The following is a 20541-nucleotide window of genomic DNA, read 5'->3' as shown; positions in this document are numbered from 1 at the left end:
ATCGACGTAGTGGAAAGAACCCAAGCCGGCCTCAGTCCTGCCCCACCATTGTGCCTCGCCCACACCTTTGCAGCGCAGCTCAAGAGGAGCCCTCAATTTCTGTGTTAAAAAGTACTTGCTCCGCCGGAACTGCTGGAGACTCTTTTTCATCAAACCTCTCCCTCCTCCCTCCCTCTCTCCCTGTTTCATTTTTCTCCTCCTGAATTGTTTCTTTGGCTATACACATACCCCATCCCCTTCAAACATGGCCAGCACGATAGCTCGCACCGAGGAACGCCAGAATGCTGGGTGAGTCCTCCCAACCCCTCCCCTGTGTCTCTGACATCACTCCCTGCCAGCGGCGGAAGCCCGCCCGCTACCTTCACCACCAGCGCATCTAGCACGGAGTCTACGGGCGCCTGGATAGCTATCCAAGATTGCAATTCATCAATTATATGTTGAATGCTGCTGTTATATTCACAACTCAAAAAAAGCACTGGCACATTCTTATCAACTGCCTTTTCTTTCCCCCTTTTCTTTCTCTTTCTCTGTCCAGTGCAGAGTCTTTCCCACCCCACCGACTCCGCTACTCATTACATCACTGGCTTGCTTCATCTTCTAACATGAATACCCAACGTAGAACCCTCGAGCTGAAGGATGACACCGTCATTGTGGTGCTCGGTGCATCTGGAGATCTTGCAAAGAAGAAGACTGTTCGTAACTCCTCCCACTACCCCGCTTTGTTGAAATTGATCTGACACTGACATTTGCAACAGTTCCCTGCCCTCTTTGGCCTTGTACGTGTTTAATTCTAAATGAACAGTGATGATTCGAAAATTAACATGCGATGCAGTACCGCAACAAATTCCTTCCCAAGGACATTAAGATCGTCGGATATGCCCGAACAAAGATGGACCACGAAGAGTACCTGAAGCGTGTGCGATCCTACATCAAGATTCCCACAAAGGAGATCGAGGAGCAGCTCGACAGCTTCTGCAGCCATTGCACTTACGTCTCCGGCCAATACGACCAGGATGACTCCTTCATCAACCTCAACAAGCACATCGAAGAGGTCGAGCAGGGCCGGAAAGGACAGAACAGAGTCTTCTACATGGCATTGCCCCCCAGTGTCTTCATAACTGTCTCTGAGCAATTGAAGAGAAACTGCTACCCCCAGCACGGCATCGCCCGTATCATCGTGAGTGATCCTTGTGTATTTGGATGTGACCGGAGCAGTCACTTACAGTGCTTTTTTATCAATAGGTCGAGAAGCCCTTCGGCAAGGATCTTGAGAGCTCCCGTGACCTTCAGAAAGCCCTCGAGCCCAACTGGAAGGAAGATGAGATCTTCCGTATTGACCACTACCTGGGTAAGGAGATGGTCAAGAACATCCTCATTATGCGCTTCGGTAACGAGTTCTTCAACGCCACCTGGAACCGTCACCACATCGACAACGTTCAGGTATGGACAATGTCCCGAGCATTTCAAGCCAAACAACCACTAATAAGTGCCTTTCTGTAGATCACATTCAAGGAGCCTTTCGGTACCGAGGGCCGTGGAGGTTACTTCGACGAGTTCGGCATCATCCGTGATGTCATGCAGAACCGTAAGTTAAAGACAAATGCATTGATGGGTGTGATTTGGTTATGCTGACTTCTTCCAGACCTTCTGCAGGTGCTGACCCTGCTCGCCATGGAGCGCCCCATCTCTTTCTCCGCTGAAGACATCCGTGACGAGAAGGTTCGTGTGCTCCGTGCGATGGATGCGATCGAGCCCAAGAACGTCATTATCGGCCAGTACGGCAAGTCTCTGGATGGAAGCAAGCCCGCATACAAGGAGGACGACACTGTCCCCAAGGACTCGCGCTGCCCGACCTTCACCGCCCTGGTCGCATACATTAAGAACGAGAGATGGGATGGTGTTCCCTTCATCATGAAGGCCGGAAAAGGTATGCTGGCTTTTCTCATCTCATGACTACATGATGCTTACTTTTTACAGCCCTTAATGAGCAGAAGACCGAGATCCGCATCCAATTCCGTGATGTGACTTCCGGTATCTTCAAGGACATTCCCCGCAACGAGCTGGTTATCCGTGTCCAGCCCAACGAGTCGGTGTACATTAAGATGAACTCTAAGCTGCCTGGTCTGTCCATGCAGACCGTGGTGACCGAGCTTGACCTTACCTACCGCCGTCGCTTCTCCGACCTCAAGATCCCCGAGGCTTACGAATCTTTGATTCTGGATGCCCTGAAGGGTGACCACTCCAACTTTGTCCGTGACGATGAACTGGACGCCAGTTGGAGAATCTTCACTCCTCTCCTTCACTACCTTGACGACAACAAAGAGATCATCCCCATGGAATACCCCTACGGTATGTCATAAAGCCAGCAAACCCTTTTCTCCTCACTAACAACTGAATAGGATCCCGTGGACCCGCTGTTCTTGACGACTTCACTGCCTCGTTCGGATACAAGTTCAGCGACGCTGCTGGCTACCAGTGGCCGATGACCTCTGCCCCCAACCGGTTGTAAGGAACGAGGACATCAAAATAAACAAACACACCAAAAATAATAATGCGCGCACACTCGATTCTGTTTTGCTTTTTCACGGCATGGCCAGAAAAACAAGGGTCGATACGACAGAAATGAAGGGAAGTTCTTTTTAGTGGAAGGGCGGCCGGGCAATGATATCATCTATTTGCAAGCCAATTCTAGAAATGAATGCAACTGCTACGAACACCAATATGTCCAATGTACACTCGATAGAGTTGATGCTATGATACGACAAGGACTCTGCAGCCCCGTGTCACAGAGTTTCGATCTTCCCCACAATGTAGATTCATTGCCGACTTTATCAGACATATGATACTTCATATTGCTGGATAGGGTTCTCAGATTGATTATCTGCGCTCGGGCCAGGAGGAGTTAATCTCGAGACATGAGGACTTGATGTCATTCATTCTAAGTATAGAGTGGTATACCTAGTCAACGAATGCAGCCGCTTATTAAGGTATCACAACATGCACATCATCGATGATCGATACCATCTCCATCTTGTTCTCCATCTTTTTACCCCTGGGGTAAGGGTCTGGGACTGCAGGGTTCCATAATAATTTCTCCTTTTCTGGATGCCTTACGACAACCGGGAAGATGATCCTTTAGGGTCTGGACTTTGGAGTAAGATGGCATGATCAAATTGAGAGAACTCTTGGAGATATTTTGTAGACAAGAATGAATACTTATTCTATATCGTGTATTCTATAATCATATGCTGAATCCTGTCGAGTGCCATGATATTCTCCGGACTTTCTGCTAAGAATAAATAATATTGATCGGCGGTGCAATCTCTCGCTTTGTATGCAGGGCCTGCGATAAGCCCGCCTTTTGACGGCCCGGGGGCCCGCAGGGTCTTTGGTTAGTGTTATTATTATTACCATTACTATTACCATTACTATTCTTATTACGACCTTGCCGAGCTTCTTTTTCTTTTCCTTTCTTTCTTTCTTTCTCTTTCTTCTCTTCTCTTGTATTTCTACTCCATCCGGTTTCCCTCTCACAGGCATCGATCCAAAGCGGAACCCGCAACAAACAATCCGTTCTGGCCCAGTCGAAAACAGCACCACCGATTGCGCCGCATTGGGAGTTGTCCTGCCCAACACTTTCATTGAGAACTCCGAACCCCCTCGCGATTGATTTCGAAATATTTAACAACAAAATCAAGTGAACGAGGACTACCCGACTGCGACACAGTATATATTGGCCCACCGAAGCTAGAAAACCGACCTCCGGGTACAAAGGAGGGGAGAGAGAGAGACGTTGAAACGAGCCCAAGTGCATTGTGCATGTGCGGGCATCTGGAAGAATCAGAATGCCTCAGTCCGCAAGATGGGCCGGTACCCCTTCCATCAAGGGACGGAGTGAGTCGACGCGGATGGCATTGTTGACTTTTAGTTTGGTTGGATTGCAGTGCGTATTCTACTTCTCCTCTGTTCTTTTTTTCTGTGGTTTGCAGTAAATGCGCCGGCTAGTATGGACCATAACTAACTGTCTTGCGCTTTGAATAGGTTGACATGGGGCATTGAGATGACCTGTAAGAGAACCCCTCCGACGAGCCCATCCCACCGTTTCTAGAAGAACCCTCTCAACTGATCAATCGCTCCCTCGACCCGAGATAGATTGCACCCCGTACCTTTTACAACTTGGTCTTACAAAGTCTCGAACTTCTCTTGTCTGGATCGCTGGTCCTTTGTCCGGGTTGGTCATTCAACCCCTCATCGGTGTGATTGCCGATCGGTCACGATCGAAATGGGGTAGACGCAGACCGTTTATGATCGGAGGCTCATTAGTTGTTGCCTGTTGTTTGCTGGTATTAGGGTGGACGTCGGAGATTGTCGCCGTGTTTGTCAAGGATGCGGAGAAGGTAATAAAATAAGATCTGGGGTTGGCACTTTTTTTTGTTCTGGCCATAGCGTGGTTTCGTTAAGATTGCTGACAAGTGGACCTCCGCAATATAGGCCGGAAGAGTCACCATCGCCCTTGCGGTGTTGAGTATTTATGCGGTTGACTTTGCGATCAATGTTGGTAGGTATTGGATTTAGGCTGTTGTTGTATTTGCTCTAATAATCGCACAGTCCAAGCGTGTTGTCGCAGTTTGATTGTCGACACTTTGCCGATTCCTTCGCAGCAAGCTGGATCAGCATGGGGTAGGTCTGTTTGAATTCATGATATGGGTGATAGAGCTGACATTGTGAAGCGGGCAGGATGTCGGCCATTGGCCAGCTGATTGGATATGTAATAGGCTCAATCGATACTGTCAGCCTATTCGGTGCGACTATTGGTGATACCCAATTCAAGCAAATGACGGTTATTGCTGCGTTGTCCTTGATCATAGCAGTGTTGGTCACGTCCTACTCGGTTAAAGAGAGGGTTTTGATCACTGCAAGGTGGGTGATGTGAAGAACTAGGTTGTATACTGGTGCTAATTGGATGACAGAGATGCCGATGATAAGGCTGGGGCAATCCAAGTAATGACTCAGTTGATGAGAACTACAATGGAGTTGCCCCCTCGCATTCAAGCCATCTGTTGGGCTCAATTCTGGGCTTGGATCGGTATGTCGCAGACCTTGGGCTGGATATTTTCATATAGTTGACTTTTTCTAGGCTGGTTTCCATTTCTGTTCTACAGCACCACCTGGGTTGGCGAGACGTACTTCCGATACGAGGCCCCAGAAGGAGTGACACAATCGGAAGATTTTCTTGGTGAGATTGGTCGAGTTGGCAGTCTGTCTCTGGTCGTCTTCTCCTCGATCACATTTATCGGATCTGTTGTTCTTCCCTTTTGCGTACAACCACCGGACTCCAAAAAATCGCGATTCACACCACGACCACCCCCGGGGATAGCAGCACTTCTCAAGAAAATCACATCCATCCGTCCAGACCTGCAAATGACATGGTTACTTTCACACTTTGTGTTTACCGCAACAATGGTTTTTGCACCCTTTGCGCGATCTCGGGCTACTGCCACTTTTCTGGTGGCTGTATGTGGCATCCCATGGGCCGTCACTAGCTGGGCACCATTTTCCTTTATGGGAGTGGAGATCAACAAGTTGACCATGAACCCACCCACATCGCGAAATGGCCCTACCATGATTACATCGGCTAGCATCCGCAACGGGACATACTATTCGGACCGTAACGACGACACGGAACTAGATGTACTGCGACTCAACCACCGTGACGCGGACAGCGATACAGACGATGAGGAATCCGCCTCCAACATCCCATCGACAGGCGAACTGGCCGGTATCTACCTCGGCGTGTTGAACGTGTACACGACACTCCCCCAGTTCGTCGGCACATTCATCAGCTGGATCGTGTTCAGCATCTTCGAGCCGGGCGTCACCAAGAAAGACAGGTCATCCCAGGACTCGCAGTGGATGAACCTAGACAAGGACTCGCCCAACGCCATTTCGATATGCCTGTTCATCGGTGCATTGTGTTCTCTCGTGGCCGCCGAAGCAACTCGACGGTTACGGTACGTCCCATAGTGGCTTTCACGACTGTTTACGAGAGCATACACTACAACTACAACTATTTCATGATGAAAACGAAAATCTGCATATTCACTTCGACACCTTCCATGTACACACTACACACTTCTATACGATTGTGATTTCAGAGCATGTTGAATAATCTTTCATCTTTCACACCGGGATTAACTGACCCATTGGTGATTTGGTCTGTATTGGAATGCATATATAGGCGTTTGAAACACTGATAATGATAATATAATGCTTGACTGTATGTTCAAGCCTGTACTTAACTAATTATACCATGTGCATTACTATATTATTGAAACTTTGTATAAATGGTCAAGATGATATAACCCTATGACGATATAATTACCCAGTCTGCAAGTATACTTGATATATAACTAGTACTTCCCAATAAGCTATGTATCTCTATAACTTCAAACACATATTATCTTATCTCATTAAACAAACAAAAAACAATCAAACCAAAATGCCCTCCCCAAAAGTCCTCATCATCCTAACCTCCCAAGCCGAAATCCCAGCCAACCGCGCCGAAACAGGCTGGTATCTTGTTCGTCCCTCCCCAAACATATCCAACCTAACATACAACAAAGCCAATCCAAAGCTAATTTATGTTTGATGATTGAAAAGCCCGAACTCGCCCACCCCTACCAAATCCTCAAACCGAAAGTCGACATCAGCATCGCGTCGCCACAAGGCGGCGAAGCGCCCCTCGACCCGCACTCGGTGAAGGCGTTTGAAAACGACGAGGTCTCCATGTCGTTCATGCAGAATGAGAAGGCCGTGTGGGCGAATACGTATAAGATTGCCGAGGTGATTCCGATGGCGGGGGAGTTTGATGCGCTTTTTTATGTGGGGGGGCATGGGCGTATGTTTTTTCTTCACTTTACCTTACACTTCAGGTGATAGGGTGTGGTATGTGTTTGATGGCTAATGATGTAGCTATGTTTGATCTCCCGTCCGATCCGAGGTCGTTGGCGCTGATACAGAGCTTTGCGGCGGCGAGGAAACCCATTGCGGCGGTTTGTCATGGGCCGGCGGCGTTGCTGAATGCGACTACGCCTTCTGGTCTGCCGCTTCTGTCCGGGGCGACGGTTACGGGGTTTTCTAATGGCGAGGAGGATCAGGTTGGTATGTCGGCTTTTATGCCGTTTCTGCTTGAGACGGAGTTGAATCGTATCTCTGGGGGAATGTATGTCAAGGAGCATCCGTACAAGGAGAAGGTGGTGGTTTCCAAGACAGCAGGAATGGAGGGACCGTTGATTACGGGGCAGAATCCGCGGAGTGCGGCTAGAGTGGCCAACGAGATTCTCAAGGCGTTGGGGCTCGATCGTCAGTAGATCAATTAAATTGTCATTCACTGCTGAATACAACAAATAGTGGCCTTCTGGGTAGGCGAACAAGAATCAAAAGGCAAAGCTGAAGGGGAATATAGCAAAAATGAAAACAAAGCAAAAACCGCAGTGGTATCCAAACCATCGAGTCGATGAATCGATTGAGCACACATTAAAACGTATAGCACAATCGTCCAAAACTGAAACTGCGTCACAGCGTATGTCTGCCATTGTTCAGACTTTGCCATGGGGATATCTTTAGCAAATTCCGAATGGAAATAATCAGAAACAAAAGGGGGTACTATAAAGAACATCAATCGGCGTATAGACTTGAGCAAGTGGCTTTCGTTTGCGTGCTGAGCCAGGAAGCTTCTCATATATGAACTGTCGGAGGTATTGGTACAACACCAGGAAAGAGGGAAGAGAACAGAAGGGTAGAGAATGTACGAATATTACAATGAAGGATGAGAATGATCAACAGGGAAGGGAAAAGGATCAAAAGGCTTGACACGTAGTTATTACCGTGCAGCTTCCATGTTTCCAGTCAACTCGGCCACTCTAGCCTTGATACGGGCGACGCGGGATTCAATGGCTAAGTATGCAGTTAGTTCAGCTGTTCTTTTGGATGGAATTGGCTCAAGGTTACTTACCCTCCTCTCCGCTCGTATCGCCGTCATCGGTCGGGTCCTCGCTCAACCGGGGCTCTGCCTGCTGGGCCTGAGCAGCCCTATCAGCGGCATTCTTGCGAATCTGAGCCCAACGGTCCTGAGAGGGGCGAGACACCGGCGATCTAGGGCTGTCGTCGAGTGGAGGCTCTACTGTAGGCTCAGCCTGATACATAATTGGGATAGAGAACCTCTCCGAGTTTCTCTCAGTGAATCGCTCCGAGAACCTTGAAGGAGCCTTTTCCGGAACCTCTAGAGGAGCATTCTCATGGGGATCTTCGGTGACTGGCGAGACCGGCGAGTCATCTGGAACAAAAGCGGGTTGTTCAACCAAGGGACCCTGGTCGAATCGGGAAAATTCCTTGTCGGCGGCAGCACGTTCGTTGGTATCGACTCGGGAAAGCGCATCGTATTCTGCATCACGTCGGGTTCTCGGAGAACCAACAGGGGAAGTAGGAGTTTTCGAGGCATCGACTTCAGGCTCAGGGACTGACGTCTCCGTCACCTTCGGGGTTGCCGGTTTTTCGTCATCAGGCAGAGGAATGTTTACCGCAGCGTTCTCTGGGAGAGGCTTCTTCTTGAGGACAGAAGAGCCGTTGGTTGGTGGACGGCTGGATTGTTCCTGGGAAGCCTTGGCTTTGCCTTCCAGGGCAGCACGTGCAGCAGCCACAGCAGACGGCTCCGCACCGGTAGCTTTCATAGGAGGCTTTGACGAGGTGTCGCTCCTCCTCATGCTACCGAACATGCTCTTGAATCCCGCATTACCAGGTTTCTTCTTCAACTTCCGGCCTGGATCTTCCACAGAGTCCGTAGACTGTTTGGGCTGCGATTCTGTGGCAATCTGTTCCGCAGCAATGCTGGTGCTACCCTTGCGACTGGAAGCAACATCGTTGCTTGGCTCTACAACACTCTTTGTGGGGGTAGCAGGCGCTGGGGGTGGGGGAGAGTGTGGACTGGCATCTTTGCACAAGGGAGCCGGTGCTTGTCTGGTCGACGTGCTCGTCGGCGTGCCTGGCACATCGAGTTTGTCGGTCGAAGGCGACTGGAGCGCCTCCGAAAGCGTACGCGAAAGTGTACCCGTACCCGCGCGAGTGTCGTTAAGGTAGGCACTTCGGTAAGCGTTCTTGTCATAATTGCTAGCCCATTTCATAGCCTGAGATGCCTCGTTCACGATACCTGGCTGGAGAGTCATGACGGAGTTGGTCTTGATCGTAGACAACTGATCTCGACGCCTGGAACTTCCCCCATTGGCCTCCTGTTCCTGCTCACGGTTCTTCTTTTGGAGAGCAGCAGCAGCAGCCTGAATCCTTGCGTGCTGATCAGGACCGATGCTAGTCTTACTCTGCGGTGCCTGGTTGTTCGGTCGCTTGTACGACTCCTCCATGGGAGTCGCCTTCTTGGCGGTGGATTGACGACGGCTAAGCTTGCCCTTGCGAGTGGATAATCCAAAGAATCGTTTCTTCTCCACGATGTACGCACCAGGCTCTGGTTCCGAAGCAGCGCCCTTGACCTGTTCTTCGAGAACGAGCCATTTGGTATCCTTGATAACCGTTTCAACCAGAGCACACCGGCCAAAGACTGCCTTGCGCGACGCGGACTCTTCTCCAGCCAGACTACTGATCCAAACCCACCAAAATGAATCGTCCAAGTCCAAAGTGGCAATATTGGCCAGTTCACCCGGCTCCAAAGATGGGTCTGCATCCAGAGTGCGTTTGTGGGACTGTGAGCTCTGGCCACGGCCTGTCGAAAGTGGGGGCAGGATCTTGTCTGGGGGAAGCAGCATAGGAGTAACGGGAGCCTTCAAGACGTTTTCATCTGAGAAACCAGATGACATGAAATCCGCCCACGATGGTGTTGTCGGACGACCCAAGTCGCCACCACCAGACCGGGGCGCGGATTTCAGGCCAAACTCATTTCTTGCCTTTGTTACGTCTTCATCCACCTCTCCTTCGATTGAATTCCCGAATCCAATATCCTCGAATCTCGACCACGATGCATCCTGTGTGTTGGTCGAATCCTGCTGGCTCGCAACGCTGGACTGATTCGTGGAGGAGATGCATTTCAACACGCGTTGGCATTCGTCAGTCAAAGCCCGGGTGGGATCCTCGAAGCTGGCAAATTCCTGCAAGTGTCGATCACTGTCGCGATATTCAAAATTTTTTGCACGCCGCAGCAGAGCGAAGGGAGTGGGAGAAACGGTGTCCACAACCATGACCACTTTGGTGGTGGAAACCTGAAGAAGTGTGGGCGTCTCTGGGGGGTATTCTGTGGCCTGGACCAGGGACTGCAGAGCGATTGGCAAAGTAGAGATACCGCTCATACCACGGGAGGAGTCCGGGGAGATTGAACGCAGATAGGCGAAGAATAGATGGCTTGTTGCATCGGCGGCACTGGCCCAGCTCTTGTAGGAACCCTCAAAACCATTGCCCGTATCCACATGTTCAAACGCCCACCAGCCGGCATATCTGGAGAGCTTTCGTCCTCCAAGACCATTAGATTTGCCGTGAGCTGCAATGGCCGTTAGAAGATCAAAGAAGTCGAAAATGATCTTGGTTCGAGCGTCGGAGTCGACGCTAATGGGAATAAATGTCGAAAAGGCATCACGGGCGAGCTGCGAGTCTGCAGACCGGTCAATAAAACGATGGAGCTAGGAGGGACCGGAGGATATATACCTTGTTCACCGACTTTGAACAGCTCATAAGCTTCCCAGGTGACAACTCCTCCAGGGAGTCGACTCCAGCACCATTTCATCACGCTGCAAAGAACCTGTACAAAATGACGGGTAAGCCACCGTACCACAACATGACGGGTACGGATGTGATCTCACCATGGGGTCCGACAACCGCAGCTCCTGCGCCAAGGCATCTCCACTGAGAGGCGATCCCTTCTCCACGGACTGATTGAAGTAATTACGAATAAAGGAACGAGCGGCGCTGGGGTCGGAGCTTGGACGGAAGGGAAGGAGAAGGAATGGAGTATCAAGAGCTGTCAAAAGAAACGCGGGCAATGATCAGCGATCTGAGGAATGGGGATTGTCTCAAACGCCTCTGCTTTGTCCGACGACAAAATCGCAATTGACGTCAGGGGAGCAAACAGACAACAAGCCGACATACCTCGTAATTTCAATTCCTGAGTACAACCTCGTAGGAGATCCTGGACCTCCTCGGGAGCGATCTCCGCACGCTGCCATGCATCAGTCCACGTGGGTTTTTCGGGCTCTGGCTCCTCGACCACGGGGGATTTGGTGGCCTTCTTGATGGAACCAGAGTCCTTGTTTCGAAAGACACGGGTGAAGAAGGGCATGATGAAGCGGACGCGACCACTCGAAGTGGGAGGAGTCGAGATGAAAAAGAAAAAAAATTAGGAGAGGAGGGGAAGAGAGGTGGGTGATGCCCAACAGCGGGAGGGACAGGGCGGTCCCAAGAGAGAAATTATGAGGTCAAAGGAAAGGGAAACACGAGGGCAGAAGACACAAAGGGGAGGTGGATTCAGCAGTGAACCGTGCGAGAGTGCAAGGACGGAAGATGGAGACGAAAAAGAAACGAGAAGGGAAGGGGAAAAAGAAATAATAACAATCGATAGATAATAAATAAGAAACCCAAGGCGATCAAGACATCCAGCTGGTGTCCAAGTGATCGCCTGCAGCCCAGAGGGGGGCAAGAATCGAATTGTACTGCAGAACGTCTAGCGTGCAGGAGAGGCAGAGAGTGTGAGAGATATGCAGAAAGCGCAGTAGTAAGGATAGCCAGAAGTTACTAGGTGAGTCGGTCAAACGAAGGGAACCGCCATAAGAAGAAAAGAGGAGAGAAAAGAGAAGAGAGGAAGAGGAGGGGAATTGGGGGGAGAGAAATGGTGATGATGAGGATCTACTGTGATTCCCGTTTTCAGGGGTTGGAAAAAAAAAAAGAGAGAAGGAAAAAAAGAAACGAAAACAAACAACCGCGGAGGGGAAATGGATTAGGAACCATCCAAGGATGATTCGCCTCCACGGGAATCGGACACTATCGATGATGAATTATGATTAGATGGGAGGTTTGAGATGTGATGATAATCATGATTCCATCTACTTTAATTCTGTTGATGCTTTGAGGATGCGGAGAGATCGACCTTACAGTTTACCTACGCGGTACACAGCAGCTACATTCACTCTATTTACCTTATTTACCTTAATCAACGGAGTATCTTAGATGTAAATATATTGATTCAGGTTCCTACAAAACAGTCTCAGGTCTCAAATATAAATCAAATCCAATCCAGTCACTAATGTACCCACCGCTATTTAACAGAGTCAGAATCTATTCGACACGTCCATTTCGAGTCGATCCTCGTGACGGGTAATATATGTACGGTAATTAATACGTCTAGACCAGCCAATCAGCGGGGCACATCCACTCCCATTTCCTGATTGGGACTCAGACCCTGCCAGCCTTACGATTCTATCGCTAGGAAGAAACTACATGAGGCTAAGGTAGGTACTACTAGTACTGCCAGTAGTATGTCGGTGCTAGAGGTCATACCAGGTTCAGTAAGAAGTAAATGTGGGAAGAAAAACCAATCAGATGGCTTCTATAAATAGCGGCGCCTAATCGTCAACGGCGGCTGTCATGCTGAGTCAGCCGCCGGCAGCTCTCAACCAACGATTTATTCGAGCAAAACGCGAGACTCCCTCGTCCTCCTCCCTTCCTTTGAATCCCTTTTTGGTTTGATTTGTTCTTTTTCTTTTCTTCTCTTCTTCTTCTTTCCCCCCATTTCTATCTTTAGAATCTTCTGCATCGCGTGGTTCTTCGCCTCCTCCTCGTTCCCGTGAATTGACTTTGACTTTACTCTATCTTATCTTCTTCCTTTCTCTCTCTGTCTCTGTCTCTCCTTCTCTCTCGCTTTCTCCCTGTTTTTTTCCCTCTTGTTCAGCTGATTTTCGCTGCTTCGGAGCCTCAACTTCGTAGCTCATCCTTAGCGCTCTTTTAATCTGTACCATCATCTTTCCATCCTTCCGCCTATTCTTATTTCTATTTCTATCCTTCCCCCCCTCTCGTTCATCCAAAACAAAAATAACTCCCTTTTCCTTTTTTTAATTTTATCCTTTTCCCCACTCTTTCTGAACGGTACCTGTTTCCATCTCCCCTCGCGTATCGCTTCGTTTGCTCTTGACTCGCGCCACCAACGTCCCCGAAGCATCAAACTCTCCACCGCCAAACAGCTGCTGGCCTTGTCGTCTGTTTCATCCTCCGTCGTGTCACCCCCTTGACGACGCGTGAAATCGACTCCATCGCCTTCTAGCACCTTTCCATATACTTCTGGTCTCAATGGGTCGGAGAAAGATCGAGATCAAGGCGATCAAAGATGATCGCAACCGTTCCGTGTAAGTGTCCTGCCGCTCTCCCTGCACCCAACCCCCCCGCGCCCTCAAAGCTGACACGGTTGCGATGATGATAGTACTTTTTTGAAACGGAAGGGCGGTCTCTTCAAGAAGGCTCATGAGCTCGCCGTTCTCTGTTCGGTCGATGTCGCCGTCATCATCTTCGGTCATAACAAAAAGCTCTATGAATTTTCATCGTGTGATATGCATGAGACCCTAGGTCGCTATCAATATGTGTGTTTTCCCCCTCCCGTGTTCCTGCATCCCCCCATGTTGCTAACCGTGTCGTGTGTTCAGTTTGGCCCTCCACACGAACATAAAGGCCCCGAAGACTTTAATGGCAAACGCGACGATGACGACGATGAAGATGAGACCACTCCCGCTCCAGAAGAGCTGCATTCTATACACCAGACCCCTATGGTTCCGCCTCAAATACCAAGCCACCCCAGTTTCCAACATATCAACCACGCCCCGTCTGCCTCGCCGCCCATCACCCATCTGCCCTTTGATCCCCGCCATGGCACCCCTCAACCACAAGGAATCTCCCGACCGTCTTCAAGAAATCATATCCGTCGTGTCAGTTCGAATCTAGGACCTCAACACCATGCCACTCCGCCGCCCCCGCCCCCGCCGCAAAATGGTTTCGCGTATATGCCCAACCCCTCCGTCTACAATCCCAATATGAACCACCAGCCTCCCCGACCAGGCCAGTTCTCACATTTTGGGCATCCCCCGGGGCCACACCACCAACCTCAGCCGCCTCCGCACCCGTCCATGCCGCCCCACACGATGCCGCCCCAGCCGATCGCACAGCACCACCAAGCTCCGCAACACCTGCACCCGCCGCACCCGCATGCCATGGCACATCCCCCGCCTCCGATGGGGTTGTCACAGGCGCCTCATCCGGCGGTATCGCAGGTCGCACAGGCTTACCTGCCTGAGCAAGGGCGAAATTCGATGCCGCCAACTTTTACAGGTGAGCCGCAACAACGGACGGTGCCACTTCCCGAGACTTCTGCTGCAGAACAAGTACCTGGTCCTATGAAGTCGGAAGGGAGTCAATCTCCGCCGACACATCACCACAGATCGCTTTCGTCCAAGTCACGTAGTATCTTCACGCCTATTGACGATCGCGGGTCTGTGCTCGCGCGTCATTTCAAAGGGGTTGGACCTCCGCTGTGCGAGTCGCCTCGTGCTGAACTTCCTATGAAGCCCGAGTCTTCACAAGAGGATTTGAACGATACTAAAGCATCCAGTCAACCGGCGGCACCTCCCCCTCCCAGAGCAGCTACGGACGGCCCGCGTACGCAGTCGGTTTCTTCAGTGCCTGAGATCAAACCACCTATCCGGACTAATAGTGGTCAATTACCAAAACGACCACAACTAAAGGTGCAGATTCCTAGCGAGAATTCGGACGGGGCCAGTGCTACGGCAGAGTCGTCTTCATCGGCCGGAAATAAGACCTTGACGCCTGCAAAGGCTAACGCAGATACCAACCATTCGGGCGTGGTATTACCTCCACCATCGCCATCTGCTGGGGCAATTCTTAGTGCCGGTGCCCAGGGACCCCCTAATCCCTTTGCTCGACCGCCACCTCCGGGAGCGGCATCGCAGAACAATAATGCTTATAACAGCAATAACAACATAGAAACGCCGATTTCTGCGCTTCCAAGTCGCTTTGTATCCGATGCACTCCTTCCATCACCGTCGAGTTTCTTCCCTGAGTGGGGTTTCGGCAGGTCTGGGCCAGACACGAATATGCTACCAAGTCCGTTAACGTTTCCGACCCCTGCAGTACAGACAGGCCCTGGGTTTGCGCGAGAAGATGAACAAGAAAAGAAGCGCAAGAGCCCTGACAGCGGTCCATCTGCAGAAGGGACAAATAAGAAAACCAAGACATAGTACTGCATTTCTAGATTGATGATTAGCATTTTTTGTGCTTTCGTGTCTCCAATATTGGCATCTGTTCCGGCGTTAGATGGGGAAGCTGGGCTTAATCAGGTTTGGTCTCTTTGGATGTATTCCTTTGATTTCTGCGGGGAAACTTTTCATATGTCTGATCGTCTCTTTCGATGAAGATTCCTCCTCTGTTGTTGAAAGCTTATACCCCTTCCTTTATTCAATTTTTCTTTGCTGTCAAATCTGCCTTTAGGGCGTTGCTCCAACGACTTTGGTATTTTCACTCTCTACTTACTCCTACCTACCTACCTACATATACATCTTCCCTCCGGAAGACCGACACCTTTCCTTTCAGTGATCCCTTCCTGGTGATGGCGTTCTTTTTTCATTTTCTTTTATTTCCCCCGTCTTTCTTTCTTTTCTAATCGTCTCGTGTCTCTTTTTTTCTATCATGTCAAAAACTGTCTTTTATTGCTTGATTATCTAGCCCTCTCGCTTTCTTTTTGAGTGTTGCTTTTGCTGTTGGCCAACCATCCTATAATGGATGTTTGAATGCAAAAAAGGCCTACAGGGCTTTGGGTAAATGACTTGATCATATGTATATAAGGATTATCATAGGAACAATAAATCGCTTAGAGATGTCCTCTTAGTTTCTAGTAAGTATGGGTGATGAATTTTGTTTTGCTTTTTATCGGATTGGTATTGATATGTTCAATGGATGTAAGCAAGGTAACTATGTACAAGTACAGCTGACAAAACAGTTATAAACAAAAAATTGAAACATAACATCAAATGCATAACTTCTTTTTTGTTTAAAGAAAAACAAAATGGCGCCAGCGCTCATATATGTATACGCGATTAAAAACACAGATATGTACCTGAAGTCAAAAGAGGGGAAGAAAGGAAGCGGAAGGAAGGAAAGTGGAGGCAAAGAACCTAAACCTCAGCCTTACCATTCTTCTCCGACTCACTGCGCTCATTAGCCAGAAGCTCCTGCCTAGCACGTTCTTGCTCCTCAAGGCCTGTCTTAGTAAAGGTATGCTTCTTGCTAAGCTCGACCTGACGAACGAACAAGCTCAGCACGATACCGATAGCGCCGATAGCAGCGTAGAAGATCCACATGCGGCTGAAGGTGAAAGTGAGGGCTTCCATGACGGCATCCTTTTGATCCGTGGGCAAGGAGGAGATAAGGCCCTTTGAGGAGGCGGAGAAGGAGGTAGCTAGCTTTTCGGTGGTCTCGGGACCGAGAAGGGAGGAGAGCTGGTTGATTTTCTCGGCGAGGACGTTTTGGTAGATGACTGTCGCGAGGACGACGGACATGGAAGAGGCGGTTTGGCGGATGAAGGCGAAGGTAGCGGTAGCGGTGGCCATGTCGGAGGGGTGGACGTTTGCCTGGAAGGCGACGAGGGGGGATTGGAAAAGGGGGCCGACGCCTGCGCCGGCGATGATTTGAAAGAGGATGATGCGGGGCCAGTCGGCGTAGGGTTTGAGGTTGATGAAGAGGCCATAGCCCAGGGTCATGAAGAAGAAGCCGAAGAAGATGAGGGGGCGATAGGAGCCTGTCTTTTTAATGACGAAGCCGGTGCCCGTGGAGAAGATGGAGAGGGCGAGGATCATGGGGAGGTTGTAGACGCCGGAGAGGATGGGGGTGGCGAGGAGGATGGTTTGGAAGTACAGGGGGAGGTAGTAGGTGCTTGCGACGAAGACGAAGCTGTGGCAGAAGCAGATGAGGAGGACGCAGACGTTGTGCCATTCCTTGAAGAGACGGGGCGGGATGACGGGGTATTTGGCGATTTTCCACTCGTTCAGCATGGCGAGTGCCCAGACGACGACGCCGAAGATGATGAGACAGATGACGGTGGGTGAGTCCCAGGGGAAGTTGACGCCGCCAAACTCGAGGCCGAACAGGAACATGAGCGTGCCGCCGAGGATGAGGATCATGCCACTCCAGTCGATACTGCGGAGACCAGCCATCAGGGGTGTTTTGGTCGATTCAATCCTGAGGAAGAGGAGCAGGGCGATGAACGAGACTCCTCCGACAGGCACTGATCTGTTAGCAATCATAATAACAATCAACAGATGTAATACTTACAGTTAATCCAGAAACACCATCGCCAAGACACACTGGTAGTGAAAGCACCTCCAATGATCGGACCCAAAGCACCAGCAATAGCCCAGATAGCACCAAAGATACCATAGTACATCGGCCGGTCCCTAGTCTAACGTCAGCATTGATCTCATCTCAGCAGTCCTCGTAGAACACACCTAACACTAAACAAGTCTGAAACACTGATATTGGCCAGCACGATGATGCCGCCACCTCCGATACCCTGCACAGCTCGTCCGACCAAGATCATGGTCAAGTTGGTCGCGAGAGCACAGATCAAACTGCCAATGAGGAAGACAAAGTTGGCAATGAGAAGAACGGGCTTTCGTCCCCAGACATCACTGAACTTGCCCCAGAGTGGGACACAAGAAGCGTTGGCTAGTAAGTATGACGAGGCCATCCATGAATATCCACTTTCGTTGGCATGCAGGCTAGCAGCCATGGTCGGCAGAGCTGTAGAAATAATAGTCTATACCATCAGTATCGAGCAATCAACAGAGTAAAGGGAGTACTCACCATATCCAAAGCAGCCAAAAACAAAGCCAACTAAACCGATATCAATGTTAGCATGCCATTCCATCCTATGAGTCAACCAGGAGAACATAGAACATACACAAAGCGCCGGCATCACCAAAAAAACCTTGCTTTTTTCCAACTTTTCCTCTCCATCCGGTGCTCCATCGGTCGATTCACCAGGCGATGAGCCAGCATCACCATTGTCACCATGTTGCCTCGTTGACAGCCTACGCTCTGAGATAGGAGAAAGGGGCGTGGAAGCTCTGGAGGAGACGTCATCGGCGTCGGTCTGGGAGAAATTCATGACTTTTTGGTCTCCAGAAAGGTCGATAGTGACTAGATAGGTATCATCCGGATGATCTTTTTCTCCTGCCATTTTTCTCAGAAAAAAGGCTAGGGATAAATAGATAAAATGGGGATTTGGGGGAGGTTATTTTTGGACAGGCGAGGGGGAATTGATTTTCGGCGTTACAATAAACTCCGTTTGCAGCGAATGAAAGAAAAGGAGAGAAGAAGAAGAAGAAGAGAAAAAGAAAAAGAAACGAGAGACTCGATCGATGCCCAAAAATGCAACACCGCAATCCTTATATAAGATGGAAAGAGAGAAAGACAGAGATGAAAAAAAGACGGGAAAAGAAATGACAGCTGATGGCGGTTAATCAGATTCAATCGTCATCCGTGCAGTTTTCCAACGTAAATCCCAGTCAGAAACTGGACTGCGGCGCGTGTTTAAGCCCGAAGCCGACGATAATCATGTCGATCAGTTGTTACAGAAGTCGGTTACAGGAATCATCGTCAATTATCTTGAATAATCTGCAGGTGGGATGAAACACGGATGATGCTTAGCGGCAGTCATCCCACTGCTGGCGATATTGAGGTCGCTCGGGATAGAGTAATGGAAAGTGTCAGACTATTTCTCCGTGAAAAAAAAGCAAAGGTTATGTATGACACAAGGTTATCTATGTGGTTATTTTTAAATGTCTACCGTAGTTTAAATTGGATATAAATAAATAGTTTCTTTTGGATGCTCTTTATGAATTAATGGATGGGGTATAATATAAACAAAAACACGCTGAGATGCCTCGTTCAATCCTGTAACTGTAGAATCTCTATCGACCAGTCAGTCTATCTCTTTAGTCTCTTACAATGTATCTCCATCGGTCTTACCTGTCAAAAACTCCTCAAAGCTCACTGTGATATATCCATCGCGGTCGTCGTCATACCGCTTAAACACATCTGTCATGCGTCGCAGACTAATACACGCCTGCACGAACAAATCAAAGCTCATCCCCAGCTGTCCCGGACTCTTAGCCGGTCCACTCATCTGTCGCGTTTTACTCTCAAAGGTCGTAAACAGCACCGTGACGAACGGCTGACTGAGCCGATATCCGAACGCAGCCAGCGCGTTCTCGAACTCATACAGACTGATGCGCCCGCTGCGATCCTCGTCGAATCGATCAAACAGTTCCCGCCATGCAGCCAGGTATTTCCACAGCGACACAAACTCGTCAAACGAGATAGTCCCGCTGCCATTCCGGTCAAACATGCGGATCATCATCTTGACGGTCTTTGGGTGGAACGAGGTAAAGTCACCGTTCACGAGAGCGGAGCCCAGCTCCATCTCAGTGAGGGCGCCCGAGTGGGACGCGTTGGCGGCGCGGAAAAGGGGAAACAGCTGCTGCGGGTCATCATCGGGGGCGGATAATGGAGGCTGGTAAGGGGATTGGGATTGAGGGGGCCGGGAGGCCGGAGGGCGAGTGCGCATTGGGTGAGAGGGAGGAGGCCCAAAGCCATAGTTCTGCGGCGGAGGGGAAGGATGCAGCGAGTGCTGCTGGGGACTGGGTCGGTATTGGGTCGGCGGCGCTGAGACTGGAGGCGGGCGCATCCCGTTGTTGTGCTTGGGGGCAGAGGCAGCGTATGGGCCTGCAGGGCCGTGGGGGGCGCTGGAGACGGGCACTCGAGGAGGGATACCGCTGGCCGTGGGATGTGCCGGTGGGCGAGACGATGAAGGCTTTACCTGCATTGCACCGATCATCTGGGCGACCTGGTGATGTTTGTCAATCGCGGGGTAGAGGGACAACAAATGGCAGCATCATTTTACCTGTTCTGGCTCTGCGTGTCTGTTCCATTGCATCAGTCAGTCAATCAGCCAAGAGGAATGCCTTTCTCGAATCTTCTTGACTTACGCAGGCAGCGCATCGGGGTTGTAGGATTTGTTGTACGCCATGGCAGTTGACGTAAGTAGCAAATAGCGAATTCAAGAGGCCGACAGCAAGAGCTGGAAATAAGAAAATAAGGCACGCGCACACAGAGTGGAGAGAATCAGAGCCAGGAGGAAACAAGAAACAGAGATCCAACCCAGCAAGAGAAAGAAACAAAAGATCTGACGTTGTTGAAAGGGAGTTCAGGAGAGGCCCCGAAATTACGCCTCCGTCAACGTAACAGATGGTTTCTTCCAAACGTGGGGCGGTGCAAGCGACCAGACAGGAATTTCTGGGGTCCACGCGTATTCGTATTCAGATCAGGATTCAGGAACGATGAGGAGCAGGAAAAAATGACAGAATGACAGAATATAAATATCTTCATCTCTTCTGTCCGGGTTCAGGTCCCCGCTGGTTCTTCAGCCCTACTGAA

At 50.0% G+C, this 20541-nt stretch overlaps 7 protein-coding genes across 7 annotated transcripts; 4 read left to right on the top strand and 3 right to left on the bottom strand.

Annotated features, from left to right (window-relative positions):
* Positions 1-602: 602 nt before the first annotated feature.
* ASPWEDRAFT_112464 (glucose-6-phosphate dehydrogenase) lies at positions 603-2509 on the top strand (the record flags this gene model as incomplete). The annotated part of the gene is made up of 8 exons (XM_040828326.1): positions 603-692; positions 756-776; positions 833-1177; positions 1243-1440; positions 1501-1585; positions 1643-1927; positions 1978-2349; positions 2400-2509. 8 exons carry the CDS (start codon positions 603-605, stop codon positions 2507-2509), a joined length of 1506 nt encoding a protein of 501 aa, XP_040687640.1.
* Positions 2510-3349: 840 nt separating this feature from the next.
* Positions 3350-6383, top strand: ASPWEDRAFT_135673 (putative sucrose transporter). Its single transcript, XM_040829338.1, has 8 exons — positions 3350-3943; positions 4042-4067; positions 4153-4397; positions 4492-4558; positions 4609-4680; positions 4731-4920; positions 4971-5086; positions 5138-6383. The coding sequence occupies exons 1-8, from the start codon at positions 3846-3848 to the stop codon at positions 6022-6024; spliced, it is 1701 nt and encodes a 566-aa protein (XP_040687639.1). The 5' UTR covers positions 3350-3845; the 3' UTR covers positions 6025-6383.
* Positions 6384-6499: 116 nt separating this feature from the next.
* On the top strand, positions 6500-7370 carry ASPWEDRAFT_114189 (ThiJ/PfpI family protein; the record flags this gene model as incomplete). Its single annotated transcript, XM_040828473.1, has 3 exons — positions 6500-6580; positions 6661-6898; positions 6973-7370. 3 exons carry the CDS (start codon positions 6500-6502, stop codon positions 7368-7370), a joined length of 717 nt encoding a protein of 238 aa, XP_040687638.1.
* A 512-nt stretch (positions 7371-7882) lies between these two features.
* Positions 7883-11332, bottom strand: ASPWEDRAFT_52317 (uncharacterized protein; the record flags this gene model as incomplete). Its single annotated transcript, XM_040837734.1, has 5 exons — positions 7883-7956; positions 8015-10648; positions 10702-10795; positions 10857-11014; positions 11143-11332. 5 exons carry the CDS (start codon positions 11330-11332, stop codon positions 7883-7885), a joined length of 3150 nt encoding a protein of 1049 aa, XP_040687637.1.
* A 2000-nt stretch (positions 11333-13332) lies between these two features.
* rlmA (SRF-type transcription factor RlmA) lies at positions 13333-15287 on the top strand (the record flags this gene model as incomplete). Its single annotated transcript, XM_040831060.1, has 3 exons — positions 13333-13388; positions 13463-13619; positions 13683-15287. 3 exons carry the CDS (start codon positions 13333-13335, stop codon positions 15285-15287), a joined length of 1818 nt encoding a protein of 605 aa, XP_040687636.1.
* A 933-nt stretch (positions 15288-16220) lies between these two features.
* ASPWEDRAFT_112610 (MDR family MFS transporter) lies at positions 16221-18211 on the bottom strand (the record flags this gene model as incomplete). Its single annotated transcript, XM_040828342.1, has 5 exons — positions 16221-17329; positions 17377-17503; positions 17555-17860; positions 17908-17937; positions 18005-18211. 5 exons carry the CDS (start codon positions 18209-18211, stop codon positions 16221-16223), a joined length of 1779 nt encoding a protein of 592 aa, XP_040687635.1.
* A 743-nt stretch (positions 18212-18954) lies between these two features.
* Positions 18955-20537, bottom strand: ASPWEDRAFT_41846 (uncharacterized protein). The gene is made up of 4 exons (XM_040835666.1): positions 20094-20537; positions 20009-20027; positions 19075-19951; positions 18955-19016 (listed from the first exon to the last, which is right to left on the bottom strand). Exons 1-4 carry the CDS (start codon positions 20132-20134, stop codon positions 18994-18996), a joined length of 960 nt encoding a protein of 319 aa, XP_040687634.1. The 5' UTR covers positions 20135-20537; the 3' UTR covers positions 18955-18993.
* Between the last annotated feature and the right edge of the window lie 4 nt (positions 20538-20541).

The sequence above is a fragment of the Aspergillus wentii genome (assembly GCF_001890725.1).
Source record: "Aspergillus wentii DTO 134E9 unplaced genomic scaffold ASPWEscaffold_5, whole genome shotgun sequence".
In the NCBI taxonomy this organism is placed as follows: Eukaryota; Fungi; Ascomycota; class Eurotiomycetes; order Eurotiales; family Aspergillaceae; genus Aspergillus; species Aspergillus wentii.
The sequence above is the reverse complement of the archived record's forward strand: the minus strand, read 5'-3'. Positions and strand labels throughout refer to the sequence as shown.

Bases quoted from the DNA above. Each gene is read 5' to 3' on its own strand.
- ASPWEDRAFT_135673 (XM_040829338.1), top strand. From the start codon at position 3,846: ATGCCTCAGTCCGCAAGATGGGCCGGTACCCCTTCCATCAAGGGACGG. The intron at 3,944-4,041 runs GTGCGTATTCTA...CGCTTTGAATAG, and splicing joins TTTAGTTTGGTTGGATTGCA to GTTGACATGGGGCATTGAGA. The intron at 4,398-4,491 runs GTAATAAAATAA...TCCGCAATATAG, and splicing joins TTGTCAAGGATGCGGAGAAG to GCCGGAAGAGTCACCATCGC.
- ASPWEDRAFT_41846 (XM_040835666.1), bottom strand. From the start codon at position 20,134: ATGGCGTACAACAAATCCTACAACCCCGATGCGCTGCCTGC. The intron at 19,017-19,074 runs GTAAGACCGATG...ACTGGTCGATAG, and splicing joins CTTTGAGGAGTTTTTGACAG to AGATTCTACAGTTACAGGAT.